General features: G+C 40.2%; 1 protein-coding gene across 1 annotated transcript in view; it reads right to left on the bottom strand.

The window, feature by feature from the left end:
* The window catches only part of TBC1D22B (TBC1 domain family member 22B), a 53829-nt gene that overhangs the window by 22706 nt on the left and 14429 nt on the right, over nucleotides 1-16694 (bottom strand). Inside the window, exons 3-8 of the mRNA XM_020795303.3 lie at nucleotides 16124-16425; nucleotides 14293-14472; nucleotides 13383-13453; nucleotides 12583-12711; nucleotides 12030-12095; nucleotides 6626-6740 (exon numbers count right to left, since the gene is read on the bottom strand). Coding sequence (XP_020650962.1) covers nucleotides 6626-6740; nucleotides 12030-12095; nucleotides 12583-12711; nucleotides 13383-13453; nucleotides 14293-14472; nucleotides 16124-16425 — 863 coding nt within the window. The remainder of the gene's footprint in view (nucleotides 1-6625; nucleotides 6741-12029; nucleotides 12096-12582; nucleotides 12712-13382; nucleotides 13454-14292; nucleotides 14473-16123; nucleotides 16426-16694) is intronic.

Below are 16694 nucleotides of genomic sequence, written 5' to 3'. Positions count from 1 at the left end.
ATGTGAAGCCCATGAATTCAACTACAGCCTCTATTCTCCAAAGACTGTCAACATGGAGGGCTGGGAAAAGCCCTATTTCCTTTAAGCTAAAACCTTGGTTCATAAAACGTGGATTTCTGCAGCTGCACAGAACATAATTTTAAAACTACAGATGGGTCCTTTGGTATGATAAGAAACAGGATATACTTTTGGCTGGAAATATTGTCATTTTAACACAATAGTGGAAATCCTGTTACTTAGCTTAGTAAACCATGCTTAGAGCAGGCACATTGACTCAATGGGGATTTAGTGAGTCATCGCCTGTATAAATTTTACTGATTCAAATGGGCCTACACGAGTTGTACTATGCTAAAGCAAATTGCAACTATATTAGGTCTATTTGAACTGACAGAACTTACAGAGTAGCTGACTTGCCAAATCCCCACTAATTCAATGGGCCTACCGTAGTGCAACTTACTATGATAAGCAACAGGATTTCAACTAACACACTCTGTGTTTTCATTGTTTTTATAAACATTTGGGAGTTTTCATCATTTTATCTCTCATTTAAATGATATTTTAAGCTGAGTTTTTATTTTTGTCATGGTTCCAGCTTAATGTTCACTTTCCATACTCTGGTGGTGTAAAAGACTGGAAACCAGAAAATCTTTCTCAGGGCTGTTGTGAGAACACAATGAGAGAGAATATGTAAAACTCAGTGGTTGGGAGTTTGATTCCCTCTAGTGCCTCCTTAACAGGGTCTGGATTTGATCCATCGGGTCCCTTCCAGCTCTGCAGTTCTAGGATGGTTATTAGAAATGGGCATGAATGTTTGGTTCAGCGATCTGTCCCAGTTCATTTACCATCGCAACAAGTGTTTGGTGGTTCAGTGCCCTGGCTCCTCTGGTGGGGGCCCACTAAGAAGCAGCTTCTGGAGGAGGCAGACCAGGGAAGCCAGGATGCTGCTGCCTCCAAGTGGACGCCTGCAAGGGGGGAGGGGGACACCAAACTGCTGAACACCTGTTGCAATGGGAAATGAAACTGGGACGAACCACCCATCTCTAATTATTACTATAATAAATAGATTCTTGAGAAATAATAAACATAGTTGGGTGGGATTCCTACCAAGTAGCTAATGAGATGTTTACAGAACAAGCTCAAATGCTGTAGTAGTTGCAGCTTCCCCATATAATTGCCTTTCTCCCTACACTCAAGCATAGCTAGAAGTGCAAATAGCACATTCAGTGCTAAAAACCCAAACTGTGAGTCCCAGCAAAAGAGGATTTACGGGTAATTCCCTCTTGAGCATATCACTCAGTACAAACATCTGTTTCTGAAGAAAACTAGACAAGTTCCAGATAAAGAACCTGGACAGTCAACATATGGCTCTGACATGAACTGAAAGGCAGCCAACAGCTCTGCAGCAAGCACTCAAGGCTGGCATAAAGAAGAATCGGCCATAGCTATGATTGACACCATAATACAAGGTATGTTGGAGGCAGGAGAGGAGAGAATTGGCACCTTGCTATGCATATGGTTGCTGGAAAGAACAAAGTATGTTGGACTGGCAGTCAGCCAACAAAGCAGGGCACAGCACTGGTAACTACGAAGTGGAATTAATTTTCAGCACAACCGGAGTCTGGTTCATAGATTTCTTTGCAAGCACTATCTGAAAAAGATATTTTTTAAAAATGATACAACCATGCTTTAATTGACACAACTACATAGACAGACAAGACTGCCCTCACAGATATTTTTCCAACCACAAGCCAAACCCACCTGCCCCTTCCCCAAAATTCCTGAGTTCCCCATGGGCCTGAATACATGACTAGAAAAGAAAAAGCAGAAAGGTGAAATGGCATTCTAGTCTGTAGCAAACTAGACTATCCAGTAAAATGTTTTGCAAAAGAAAACATGCTCCCACCTAAGAAGTCATGCTACTGCAGAAACTAACCAATCTGAAGCAACAAAGCAGACAGCATTTTTTAAGCCTGCATGATTAATCTGTATTTGTATACATTATATATCTAAATGAGTGTATGGGCATGTAGGAAAGAAGGCCGCTTGTATGTGTAAGGATGTATTTTGGTCTGGTTTGAGAAGGAGTGTGTGTATGGATGATAATCCACAGTGAGAACAGAGATACAAAAATAAGTTGGCATGGGGGAGAGAAAAAGATTTTGCCTTCTATGAAACTGATTTCCATGGGTTCAAAAAACGTTTTTCACTGCTGCTTCATATTGAATTTAAAGTGTGTCACATGCTTTACTTCTGCGAAATTGTCACATCATGTCTGTCTCTCTGATACAAACATTAGCTATTTTGTGAATCATCACAAAATAGAGTGGTCTTAACCGACCAGATAGGCGGGATATTAAATAAATAAATAAATAAATAAATAAATAAATAAATAAATAAATAAATAAATAAATAAATAAATAAATAAATAAATAAATAAATAAATAAATAAATAAATAAATAAATAAATAAATAAATAAATAAATAAATAAGGCATATGATGACAGCATTCATCTCAGTTCTTCCAAATTCCAAATATGGCCCCAACTCAAAAAGGTTCTGGGTTCTTGCTATAACTAAATTAGAAAGTTTAAAAAGGATGGATAGGAGGAGAAATAACTCTGGAGACTGACTTGGTAAATATAAATTAACAGAGTTTAGTTTCCGAGTGTGCACAGTAAGGTACTTGGAGCCATTTATAACAAACAATTGAGGGCAAAAATACAATAGAAGGCAAGTTCCAAAGAGCACTGTGTCCGCCGATGCCAGAAAGAGGCAATCAATACAAGTTCCCCCACTTTATGGTACCTTTATTATTAACAAGTTTTACATTTCTCCTCTCATATCAAACATCATGTGTAGTCACGATTTCCATTTTACAAAAATAAAGCAAAAGGCATCAATGGAATTCAAAGTTCAGATATCAACACTGTCATCTAGACTGGCGTAGCACCAACCAACATTGTAGTTGCTGCGATTTAACAAGGCATTTAACAAATCATTTGCCATCATACCATGTGGTTGTCTTTAAAAACAACTGAGTGCCCTGTATCCATTTCTAATGGCCACAAATAAATGGAGTGTTAAACCATTTAAAATCCTTGATGTCCTACCAAAATACACATACCCTGCCCTCTTTTTGCCCAGAGAATCCATTTATGCTGGTGACTACTTGAACATGCAACTAAAATCTCATCCAAAAGACTGCTCAGCAAGTCTGGCACTTTGGAACCTTTGGCAACCTACTATAACTCCACCTGTGCGACATTCAACATCCGCTGATACTCCACCTCTGGCAACTCCCATAAGCCATTCTGTCAGACATAACTCGCTGAAACAAGCAGTGCTCAGCAATGTTCAGCAAAAGCAATTGATCTGATGGGAGCAGAAGACACTCCGTATATAGATCTGGCAGAGGTCCAGAAGTGCTTGTTCACTCTGCCAGCTCACAAAGGCAACTGGGACTGCAGAGCAGGCCAACAACGGACATTATGGAAACAGGCAACAGGCAACGAAGAGAAAACTGCGATGAGACAATACTTGGTCCATCCACTGGCCTCCTTTTCAGTGGGGAGCAAGGAAAGCAGTTTCAGACAATAGGAGAATCTGTGAGCCAAAATAAATGCTCTTCCTTGTTTGATTAATAAACCAGCTTGCTAGATTCTTCTTTATGTTTGGGCTTTTGTAAAGATCCTTCAAACGGCTACTATGAAACCATTTCCAGTTGCCCCATATTCTTTACAAGACGCCGTTACTGAATGAGCAAAAGATGGCATCAGTGCAAATTATCTCAATAATGTGGTAAAAAACAAATCGATACACATGGTGTATTTGTGGTGTGGAAGCATAAAGGCAAATTAATTTATTATAGTATGAACTTTCATGGCAGCATATGCTATCATAATGTTTTTTGTATTTAAGGTGCCACAAAACCCTTGCAGTTCGGCTGCAACACGGCAACACAGCTCTACTTTCTGAAACTGTCACAGTACTAGAGCATAATACAGTACAATATTCAAAACAAATGGCCTTTCCCAATTACTGAGCTGTTATCAAGCTTGGTAAATTTAATTCCTTGTATGGTCCTTGAGTTTAAAATGACCAAACTGAGCATCAGATTTTTCTGTAAGAAGTTTCTCAATCATAAAAATAAGCTAAGGAATGCAATACTTATTTATATCAGAGAAGCATTAATGAATGACAGTGGCCTTGAGTCACTGACCAAGGATGCCAACTAAGAGGCTAGTAAATACAAAAGTAAAAGGCATAGGCATCACAACTAATATGTAAGTGTGTTTGGGGATATGTTATTTTTAAAGGTGTGCACCCTCAAACAAAGATTTCCTACACAAAATGCTTCCCCTGGGACCCTCTGGTGGCTTGATGACTCCAACATCTATGCTACAGGCTCTGCTAAAAAGGGATGAATATGTTTAGAAATGACTCAAACTAGATAACAAGCATCTATTTCAAGAAACCTGAAATGGGAACAAGTAACAAAGTTTACTACTGCTAGCTCCAGATACTGATGCTTAACATCAAGGAAGAGAGGCAAGCCATTTATATCCATAGTATGAATGAAGCATAGCATGCCATTCACAATAAAAAACAGAAAGTCCCTTGCTTGGCAAGGTCACTTCTCAAGGCTAAGAAACTGGTGTTGAGAGAACAAGGGGTACAGCACCACTTTGAATTCTGAGGTTGTGCACTGAATTCCAGGTGCTCTTGGATCAGACTGAAAGGAAACAATATAATTAACATGCTTTGAGTCTAATTTTGACACCAAATAGCTTTGGCTGCTCTCATTAACAAACAGAGCCTCTGGATATATTTTGTTACGCTCCATTGTTGTGTTCTTCACAATGGGTTCTATGGATTGAGAACCGGGAGCAGAGTGGTCCACTGGTTCCAGTCCTAGAGGACTGATTCTAGGTGCTGGGGTGTGGTTTGGTATCATGTAGCCTTGTGGCACATTTGCTATGGGGTCCATTTTGTCCCCTGCATTTTCACACACACACAGAGATAAGACAATAATTTAGAGATTTTCTTTTACATCTTATCCAGTTGTTACAAATGTGGTAATTCAGTGTCTGGAATCATTAATTGGCTATGTGAGGAAAAATAAACTCAATCCTGCCAAGACTGAAGAACAACTGATGATGATTTATTTGTTCAAGTAGTCTGTTCAGTCTATGCATGGAGGGGTCGACACATAATTCATACTCTGGAAGTGCACATCAACCCAGCATTGTTGACAGAGATGCTCTGGAAAATCCCAGATTAGACAAGTGCAAGCCATTTCATGCTGGTGGTGTATTACTTCAAAGTAAAGCTAGTTGCTTACTAACTGAGACAAGTCACTGGAAGCATCTTTCAACAGCACCCAAAAAGCTTCCACTCCAACCCCCATTTGTTTCCAAGCACAATTCAAAGTGGTGGTGTTTCAAAACTCTACATGTCAATCTTCTGAGGCCAGGTGCCCCTTAATCTGAAATAAAGTGGGTACAGCGGCGCCTTGCTTAATGGTTACCTTGTTAAAGGATGAAACCGCTTGATGATGAAGTTTTGCAATCACAAAACAATGTTTTAATGGTAAAAAACTGCTTAACAATGATCGGTTCCCTGCTTCGATTTTTTTGCTAAACGACGATTTTGAAACAGCTGATCGGCGGCTCTAAAATGGCCGCCCTCTGTGCAAAATGGCTCCCCTCTGTGTTTTCAGGACAGATTCCTCGCTTTACAGGCACAGAAAATGGCCGCCCTATGGAGGATCTTCACTGGACGCTGAGGTATTCAGCCCACTGGAACGTACTGAACTGGTTTCAATGCATTTTAATGGGCTTTTTCATTTCGCTTGATGAGGATTTCGCTTAACAGTGATTTCAACGGAACGAATTATCCTCGTCAAGCGAGGCACCACTGTAGCAGCTAGAGAGGGACTTGAACTGAAGAATCTCTCTTGTGGAACGTTGCCATATTATCAGCTTAGTTCCTCTTTAAGCATCAGACAAAGATCTTTTAAAATGCTTACAGCAATGAATTCTCTTCTTTTATACGTTAGTGAAGCATCTTTCTTTCCTATGAAAGGCTCCTGATGGCTGAAATAATAAATACTCCCAGTCATGGGCAGAACAATAATTAATGGTGGCCTGTTTGCAGAGTTGCAAGACCACATACTATCTTTTCTCCCTACACAACTGATTCCTTATCTCTTCACCCCATGTGGATGCATGCATGCACACACATTGTAGTCTAACTCTCAATCACATAGGCATGAGAGAAAGAGCTGTCAAATTCGAATTTCCAGCCCTTTCTCCCTGCCCTACATAATTTATTATGCTTACCATGAAATTTCAGAAACTTTCCAAATCGGTGTGCTATCATTTGTTGGCCTACTAGGAAATATACTGTAACTAGATTCACATTCAAAATATGTTCTTATTCTCAGTGTTAAGCATAGTATGCCACTGACAAAAGCCAATCCAGGAGAAAAGTGAGAATAAGCAGTCTTAGTTTTATACAGCAGCCAGCAGCAAAGCATTTCTGGCATGATAAGGCTTATCTAATAATAATTTGAATATTCAACAACACAGGATAAGAACACACTGCAGCCATACGCATCGCTTACCAACATATTCAGAGAGGAACACGACAAAGAATGGAGTGACCAGGTCATTAATCCCCTGCACGTAGCCGCTGGCTGGGTGTCGGATGGCCCAGATAAACAGGATTCGTTCAAAGATCTAGAGAGGAAGAAGGAGAGCCAGGTGCTTGAGTTAGCCATGCCCAGAGGAAGAGAGAGGAGGAGAAAGATGGGCAAGCAAAGGGGCAGTGAAGTGTGTAGTAGGAGGCAGAAACACACACATGCTGAGAGTACAACCAAGTGTGGGATTCCTAGCAGCACAGAAAGATCCATCAGAAGATGCTACCTGGAGCCAGTTGAAAACAAAATTACTACTCACTCAAATGAGAACTCTCCGCACTGAAAACAACTGACTGCAAAAGAAAATGTTTTGTCTATTGCTCTAGCTTGCTTAGACACAGAGAGGGAAACAGATGGCAAGGCGAATAGGGAATCAGATGCAGTTGCAGGACTATCTAACTTCACTTTCACTCCGTCCACACAGCGGCAGATGGAAGGCTCGTGTTTGTTTATTTCTCTCTCCCCAAATGAATGGTAGTAAGAGAAGCTCTACAGGAGCTCAGTCTTCTATTTTCATTTCAAGAGAAAGGAAATGCTAATCTTTTTTAAAAGAAGAAAAACACATACAGGCAGTATCATACAAAATTATTGAGTAATTAGTAAGCAAGTTAACTTATATGTAAATAAATGGGAGAAGTCATGCAGGAAGAAGAACTTATTGGCAGAAAACCATAAAAACTGTATAACCATATAACACAACACTGTTTCGGTAAAGGTAAAAGGTAAAGGTTCCCCTTGACAATTTTTGTCCAGTCGTGTCCGACTCTAGGGGGCGGCGCTCATCCCGCTCTTCAAGCCATAGAGCCAGCGCTTGTCTGAAGACAATCTTTCCATGGTCACATGGCCAGTGTGATTTAGACACGGAACGCTGTTTACCTTCCCACCAAGATGGTACCTATTTATCTACTCGCATTTGCATGCTTTCGAACCGCTAGGTTGGCGGGAGCTGGGACAAGCAACGGGCGCTCACTCCGTCGCATGGATTCGATCTTACGACTGCTTGGTCTTCTGACCCTGCAGCACAGGCTTCTGCGGTTTAACCCGCAGCGCCAAATTCAAAATGAAAACACTCGTGATGACATCCAACCTCTGACAGGACGGGAACAAGAAGTAGGCTTTTTTTTGTTCTAGAAATCCCGAACAAAACACCAGAATGATTGGTTGGCAGTTAATTATTATCTTAAAGAAGAAATGGCTGAGCTCTCATCAGGCCCTTCAATGCACCTCAGTTTCTGGTTGTTAGTCTGCCACAATGCAGTTTCATTGCCAGAATTCATTTGTTTGCCTCAAAATTGCTTTCTCGCTTAGTCACTGTGTGAGGAATGAGAACAGACTAGAAACAAACTAAAACACATAAAAAAAAATGAAAAAGTCCCTTGTACCTTCTAGTGGTTGCAAATTTTTATTTTATTTTTTAAAATGGAGGAAAGGTTACTGGGCGAGCGTACGATCTTAACCAAGACCCTAAATTTCACACAGGAACATGTACCAAAATATTGTGGGGTAGTTCTTCAGGTACTGTGATGAATTTGGGCCCCTGAGAGTTTGCATGCAGCCCACAGACCACGTGTTGTTTTTGGCTGGTGTACAGAAAACGCAACATGCACAAACTGCAGTTTTTATTCATAGAACCCCACTGAAAACAATATTTAGCTAGCCAGCCTTCAGGATCTTGGGCAGAGTAGCATGAGAATGTGTTTTGTACTGTCAAGTTTAAGGACACTGTTAGTAAACATGAGATTGGCTTTTCCCCAGATTTGGCTAAGTATAATAAGGCCTTGTTATTTCTATCAGTCAAACAGAGCCCTCTCAAAACGTATTGGGGGAGGGGGAGGAATGTAGTTAAGGGGACATGCTTCATATGCAGAGTGCTTCAAATTCAGTGCTGATGGATCCCATTAAAAGGATCATAGGGTAATTGATAGGAAACACATTACCTGAAATTGCAGAAAACTGCTGCCAGTTGGAACATAAAACCAGAGAGTATGACCCAAAGATACTGCAGCTTCTAACAGTCATAGTTCACCACATTACACTCTCCTACTCTGACATATTAAGCAGCCTTACCAAATCACTGCTATATTCTCCTGCTCTGCAGATACCATTAAACCCACTGAAATATCATTAAAGGCCTCTCATCTTCCTTGGCAATGTTTCCTGCCCATAAATTCAAGATCTTCCCATGAGAATAAGGCCCAGTCACCACTGCATGGTAAGGAAGTAACTTATCAGCCACTGGACCATGCCACTACTTGATGGTGATTCAAGTGAGCACTGCAAAGCAAAAAAAACAAAAACACACACAAAAAAGGCATTGTTATGCTCACACAAATCACTCCTGGTCAATTAGAGTGTCTTTTAAATTTATAAACCAGGATTCTAACCTGATGGCCCGGTACGCCTTCAGATTTCACCTGATATTACAAAATATTATTGCCACAAACATGAAGGCTAGAAGGTTGTTGCTCCATGTGGAGTAACACTCATGGAAGGTGCTGTTTAATGAGGTGCTGGGTACATGACTGGTTGCGCAGCCAGGCACCTGTCTGGCACCCTACCAAACAGCCACTTCTATGACTACAACTCCACATACAGCAAACAGCAGCAGGATTTGGACCTTACTATTTTAGGCACAGGAGAACTGAACTCTTCAAAACTGTTCTAGTTTTTATATAAAAGTTAACATGAGGATCACAACCTTGCTTTTAGTACATTGATGGGTTGTTTGTTGGAGCTCAATACATTTGCATTTGAAATAAGTGAATCTGGCAGACAGGTAGTCCAACAACATCTTTTATGATTATTTTTATGATGTTTTATAACTGTAAGCCACCCCGAGTAGATTCTGTCTAGAGGGGCGGGGTAGAAATCAAATAAATAAATAAATAAATAAATAAATAAATAAATAAATAAATAAATAAATAAATAAATAAATAAATAAATAAATAAATAAATAAATAAATAAATAAATAGGCAGGGTAAGAAAAGCCTACTTATTTAACAAAAACAAACTTAACAAAAAAGTTTAGAAGGTATGTATTGCTAGTCATACTGCTGGACTATTACTGAACACTATCTTGCATATGGAATCCGCAGGAAACCCATTTGTTTATGTTCATTTTAAAACCTTACAGGTTGTTCAGCAATTATATTCACCCCTTTTACAATATACAGCTCCTATTCATCACACTAAACACAGTCTGTATTACAGTTACAGGACCACCACCTCTAAAACAGTGAAGTTCTTTGGCTTTTAGATTAAACAATGTTTTATCCCTGAATCTTGTCTGCTACAAAAGAGGATACACACCAGCAAACAAGGTATTATTACAACAATAATGACAACAGATCTCAGAATAGTCATGGACCTATTTCTAGCCAACCCGCAGGACTTTGTGAGGTATTCATTTATAGGACTCACTGTGTGCTTCTGCGTTCCAGAAACCTGAAGATCTGAATCAAACTTTCATGCTGGCAAGGCCTGTGGTTTTAGATAGTCCTTGCATTAGTTACCATGAACGTCAACACCCAATCAACAACTGGTTCTTAGATAAAGGAAACATCTGTAACTTTGCTATGCACACAAATTTTGGAATGGATTAAGCCCTCTGAAATGAATTAAGTCTACTTGTATTTGACTGAAACTGTGATCTGCAGGCATTAGGAAATAGTCAGCACAATCAGGTTGGTCAAAGGATTATCAGCTGTATAAAAGATGCCAGCTTTTGCTTATGAATATTTGCACTTTTGTCTAGTACAGCCAAAAGCTGACCTCACTCATGGCTCTGTCACCAAAATGCTGTGAGATCTTAGGCATTGCACATCACTACTAGGAAATTTTATCTTTAGCTTTGCTGCACACACACTGACATAGCAGCTTCAGATCTCTATCTCCTGCCATGTGCAGAAACCGGCACTTGGTCTTAGAGGTCCCTTTTTAATGTTCCCCAGTAATGGTATTGCCATGCCCCAACACTTTTTACTGTAACACCAAAGCAAGCAAGCATGATCATGACTATCTTCCATAGAAGTCCAGAGACTATACGCTGATTTCCCCACCACCAATGATCAGCTGTCTATGTGGCAGCTGACGAAGACTGGGATATTCTGGACTGTGATGCTTGATTTTGGGACTCTTTCCTGAAGGAAGGAAAATTTCTTTTCATTGCCAAAAGAAGGCCTTTTCATTTCCATACAACTTGTATTTAATTTAGTTTAAATTTTACCTGAATGCTGGCATGCCACCTAGTTTGTTACTTAACTTACTCTGATTTTTAAATAGATTAAAAACATTTTCTTTTTTTTGTGGGGGAGGATGTCATTCTGGTAATTCTTTCAAACTGGGAAGTAGGATAATAAATGTCCTAAAATATATGTCAGAGTTTCAAAGTGTTGCAACTAATTAAGCATAATTTTAGAAAGGGAAAGATTATTATTAATATTAATAATTAATATTAATAGTATTATGAATAGAAAAATGTAATGAACAGAATCCAGTCCTTGCCATGTCAGTCCCCATATCCCCAATTTTATTCAATGTCTGCATGTGACAGAAAAGAATGTGGATCCATATGAAATGTAAACCAGAACTAGACATTACAGAGTAAACTTGGTAACAGATGAGAATAACAGTCTCACATTTCTTTCTTGTCTCTTCTCTGGAGCATACAGCAACAAACGAGATAAAGTGACCTATCAGCACATTGCAAGCAGTATTAAATGCTTGTGTTATATATATTTTCCAACTCCACCAGCAATAATGAAGTGGAGAAGGGACAAGGCATTGGAATGTGATGACATCATTTGACACATTTTGCATTACAAGACAATATCAGAAAGGAAGAGGAAAAACTAAGATACAAGATATTCCCATCCCTGACTGACTTTTCAGACACAGGCACACACTCTCTAATGTCTAGATGTGGTCAATTTCAGATGGTGTGAATGTTTGGAAAAGAGGGAGAGTTTTTGCCAGGACCAGGACGTTGAGAATAAAGTATGCAAACCAACTATACTCCTGAAAAAGAAACTTTTTAAAACATATATTGGATTTAAAGAGTTTGGTCTGAGCACAGAATATGTACAGTATTTGCAAGTTGCAGAATTCAGAATTGGATGGTAAGTAGAAGGTCTGCCTGGTATATTTAAATCAATGGCAATTCCCTGGTCTATCAGAACAACCTTTGCATAAAACAGAAAGCAGCTGAATAAGGAAGAAAAGTAACACGTTGAATAGAAAAAGAGAATCCCTCAGGAAGCTGTCTGTGGCCACAACATAGCCTGGTACATTGCACTGCAGAAGAGGGAAAAGAAAAACGGCTCTTCTCACCTCCTGAACTAATGGTTGCTGAAACAGAGGGATGAGGGGGTTCGTCCGTGGAATGTCTATATGGATCTGAAACAAAATTTTAAAACATCAGAGAACATTTGAGGATTGCCGATCTCATCTGTTAAACTTCAACACAATGCCAAACATATTTCTAAGACTCAAAACAATGCAGCAATATGACTAAGACTCATTAGTCATCCTGACACCAAGAACTGCTTGCTATTCCTTCAGTTATACAGAACAGACTTTTCAATAAAGATCCCTGCATAAAATAAACAATTCTTATAGCCTATCAGCAATCAACTCCACTTCTTGTATTTAGAGTAACTGTAACAGGAATGAGATTCGAGAATCAGAGCAACTTTCAGTATCTGGCTAACTGTCAAAATGCATCTGTTCACTTTTGCCAGCAAACTCTATAGTCCTAATACCATAACAGAGCTGAAAGTCAAAGAATGAAGGATGGCTATGAGGGGAAATCTTTAAGACCCTTGCAATGGAATCCACCAAAGCTGCAAGGGACAGGAACTGCAAGAGGCAAATGTCTGGATACCTGCCGGTATGTATCCTGATGATGCTCTTCATTTCTGGAGTCATAATACTGCTCAATGAAGCCAAAATACTCTTCACGTTTACGCTGCAAGGTTAGCTTTCTCCTCTCCATGCTGGCAGGAAGATAACCCTGTAGGAGAAGAGAAATCTGTCAAGGCAAGACAGAGTCTTGTTCCGTCTGCTGTATTCAAGACTAGAGATGGAGGTATTAGTATTTATCATTCCATCTTGTTCCTACGCCACTGCTGAATTGGGGTTCCTACCTCAATTAGAGAATCATCTTAACTTAGATAGTGATTTCATCAACAGAGAAACTGAAGTGACATGGGAATTGCCTAGAAAGCAGAAGTTCTACAACTCCAACTTCTTCCATGGGCAGGCTGCTATGGTGGGAGAACCTGCATGTGCCAAAACCTCCTCTAAAATCAAACGCTTAAAAACATTTGAGGCTGCTTGTACTGAATCCAGCAATCCTAATTCTAATAATCATTCCTTCTCCCTGATATGCACATGCATTTTCCAGGTGTAATCAGCCTGACAATTTGAGCAATGTTCACTTCTAAATTTTCTGTTTTTAAAACCCAGCAAAGAAGCATATGGCTCTCCCACATAACAAGAGTGGTACTTGTACTTCTCCCTCCAATTAAAGGATTTTAGGGAGAAAGGCTCAGAGGTACAGACTTCAGCTAGGAGCCCAGAAAACTGCCACATCACCATATAGTTCAGTTATGCCTCATGTGTGTATTTTTTTATCTGGAAGATATATTCAAATTGCCCTCACTTGGAGGATGCAGCACTCACTGATAAAAGTCGCCACGTTACAGGCCGGACCTCTCTGGGGACACCAGGCCAGCTGCATTTTCTCAATTCATCTGCAAATGAACAGCAGTTAGTTTTTTTCGCATATAGTATCCCACCCTGTATTCCTAAACTTGGGAAGAAAAGCAAATTCTCCAGACCGTCAAGGCCATAAGCAGGCTTTTTCTTTGAATACATCAGTTTCTATGACAATAGCGTCTCCAGTGGGAGTTTTGTATGTGATAATGACTGGTTTCTAATTATATTTATCAAAGTATTATGTACATGTTTTTAATCTATATTAAAAGCAGGCTCAAACACACAGAAAGGTGCATAAGAGATAAGATGTTTCCACACATACAGAGTGGTATGCCTTATTCTCAAGACCAGCCTTCCTCAAACTGGTGCCTTCCAGATTAATTGGACTACCATGCTGACCATTTCCGTACTGATTGGGGCTGAAGACAGAGGTCATTTGGAGGGAATGAGTCATGGAAGGATGATTCAGATTAGGACAGACAACACATAGCCCACGTGTGGCTCGTGGCCTGTCTTCGCCACCCCGATTAAATTTGGCAGCACGGCACCAATGCAGTAGAGAAACATCATACTTTTTTTCATCTGAAACAAGGAGAATTGCTAGAACCACAATTGTTCTTTAGGACAATGTGTATGTCTTCACATGTCTTAAAATGAAAATGTATGTTAAACCGGCAGAACAGTATTCTGTGCTTTTTTTGGTCCCTGAATTTCAGTAAAATTCATCTGTGGGGTTGATGCAGCCCATGGGAGGTTCTGGGGCATGACGAGAAACTAGTTTCTTCAGTTCTATTTTCAACACAGAAGTCTTTTTAGTGTGCTTCTGAAACCAGCAGGGCAACAAGGGCTTTCAGCTATCCCATCTTAGACTCACCTAGATCAGTGTTTTGGCTGGACAGAAGCTGCCGGAATTTCTCCAAGCGGGTTTTCTCACGCACTGTCATGGGAGGTGCACCTGAAGCATTCTGGTCAGAGATGCGAGCAACAAGTGGAATAATAGGCCGGAGTGGGAGGGACTGCTGTTTGTGGAGGGGGTTGCGCATACAGGCATCCTCTGGAAGTTTTAAAAAGCTTCATCAGGCTATGAGCAAACCAGGCAGCAGCAACCCTTGCCTTGGGGTCTAGAATCTATTACTTTCTCCGTGCAACCAGAATTCTCAATTGCAAGAAGGCTTCTACACCTTAGCCACGTATTTATTTATTAAATCAAATAAATAAATATGGAAGGAAAAGACTCCATACTTGTGCATTTCTCCTCCCATCTCTTAGTGATGGCAGAAAGTTCATCTGTTTACCACACTGTTACATACAACAACAAGTATAACTCCATGTCTACATGATATGTACCTTAAACTCATCCACTCTTGCTGGACTAAACTGCTCTGCCTCAACCTCCCATTGTACAGAACAATGAAAATCCCTGCATAGGAATTCCTTACAGCTAACAGAATGCTTTGTGATCTTCACTATCACTAGTATGACATTTCAGGAAAAGACTGAGAGGGAGCCTCAATCACTTTGATTACACTAATGAGTGTGGTAGGGAAGGCAAGATGTTATATTGGGTTCTATAGCCACTGTTCATGAAGGACCCTCAGACTACTTTGGCTAACAGGCCCTTTGGCCTGTCCTCCAGCTCTAAAATATGACTAGGTTTTCACTGCTCCCTTTCCATTTACCTTCTTTCTTCCCTTGCTTCTTCCTTTAATACACTGAAAAGCAAACTCAACAGTACATAACAGAAAATCTCAGGCAATTTATAATACCAAATTCCTCTAAACATCGTTAAGTGTGAGATGGACTCTGATGCCATCTGGTGGTAGTTATGAAACAGGAAAGTGGATTTTTCAGAGCCAGACAGCACTCTCTACTGGGAAGGTACATAAATTGCAAAGCAGAGCAAGGTAACTTGCATTCTGTGCCAAGAGACAATAAGTTCCATAACGTGAAAGAAAAGAAAGCTATCAGATCAGATCCTGGATTTGTCTAGTTTAGTAATCTACTGTCAACAATGCCTGTAAATTATTATATAAACAAATCATATCTTTATATACCTAGTTTAATTTACTCTGTTCTTCCTGAACACAGGGAAAAAGTAAATAAACAAGTCACTGAAATCTTACCTTCAGAGTACTGTACTCTAGAGATGGGCATGAACCACAGTTTGGCCCAGTTCAGCAAACGTACAGGTGTTCCTTCTCTTTCCCACCTCCCCAGGCGACGGCCCGCTCACCAACAGGAGCATGCTTCCCTCTTCTACCTCCTCCAGGCGATCACTCACTCAGACAAGGAGGTGGGGCAGAGGACCCCTTCCTACTGCCAGTAAGTGGACAATTGCCCAAAGAGGTGGTGGAGGGAAGCTGTGCGGGCACTGCACCAAACCAGGCTGAACCTCAGGTCATGTGCATCTCTGCTGTACTTACCATCTCTCAATTATCTTGTCAGTAATTTACTGTTGTTATTTAGTTGTTTAGTCGTGTCCGACTCTTCGTGATTCCATGGACCAGAAATTTACTACATACATTCAAGTCTACTTTTTAGTACCATAAAGAAAAGAAACCCACATTTCTCAGCTAACAATCAGGAGTCTCAGATATTCAATACTTTTCCCATGACTCTGAATGTGACTACCGTACAGAACTATAGAAAGCTGTAAAACTTTGATAAAAATCATAAGCTGTAAAAAAGAACAATAAGGCTCTTACCAGGCATTTTGGATAGCTGGGCATCACTACTGGACTTGATGACTTTACAATTGGTTAGTGCTTCACTCAGAGGTGCCTGGGGCCGTTCAGGTTTCACACGCAATCTGCTGTGATTCTCCAGCACCTGCACTGCTGTGGCCTTGGCCACCTTAGAGTTCAAAGTCTGAAAAGATGAGAGGTCCTCATCTTCATCATCCCCAATGTCCCAGGCATCACTTGTGTCACGAGCAAACTCATGAAAACTGCTGGCCTTCTTATTCTTCATGGGCAGTGCATTGATCTTAGATCGTTCCTTAACAAAGCTAAAAAAAATAAAGGGTAGCTAGTACCATTGCAACTTGGAACCAAGTCTTCCCATGTCTGTGGGAAAATTCATCATCCATTCATTTCCCCTGTACATCAAGCCATTCTTCCCACTATTACTTCATTCCACTGTATAATCCCTTCTCTTCTCCTTAGAGTAAGGAAAAGGAATGTAAAATCCTTCTACTTAACCCCCCTCCAAGTACAAAGGTTGAAGTATGAAACTGAGCTTTAAAGTATGTCAAGCGGCTTAATGAAGAAAGGCTGT

The sequence above is a fragment of the Pogona vitticeps genome, chromosome 4 (assembly GCF_051106095.1).
Source record: "Pogona vitticeps strain Pit_001003342236 chromosome 4, PviZW2.1, whole genome shotgun sequence".
Classification (NCBI taxonomy): domain Eukaryota; kingdom Metazoa; phylum Chordata; class Lepidosauria; order Squamata; family Agamidae; genus Pogona; species Pogona vitticeps.
Note: the sequence above shows the minus strand (reverse complement) of the source record. Positions and strands in the feature narration are given on the sequence as shown.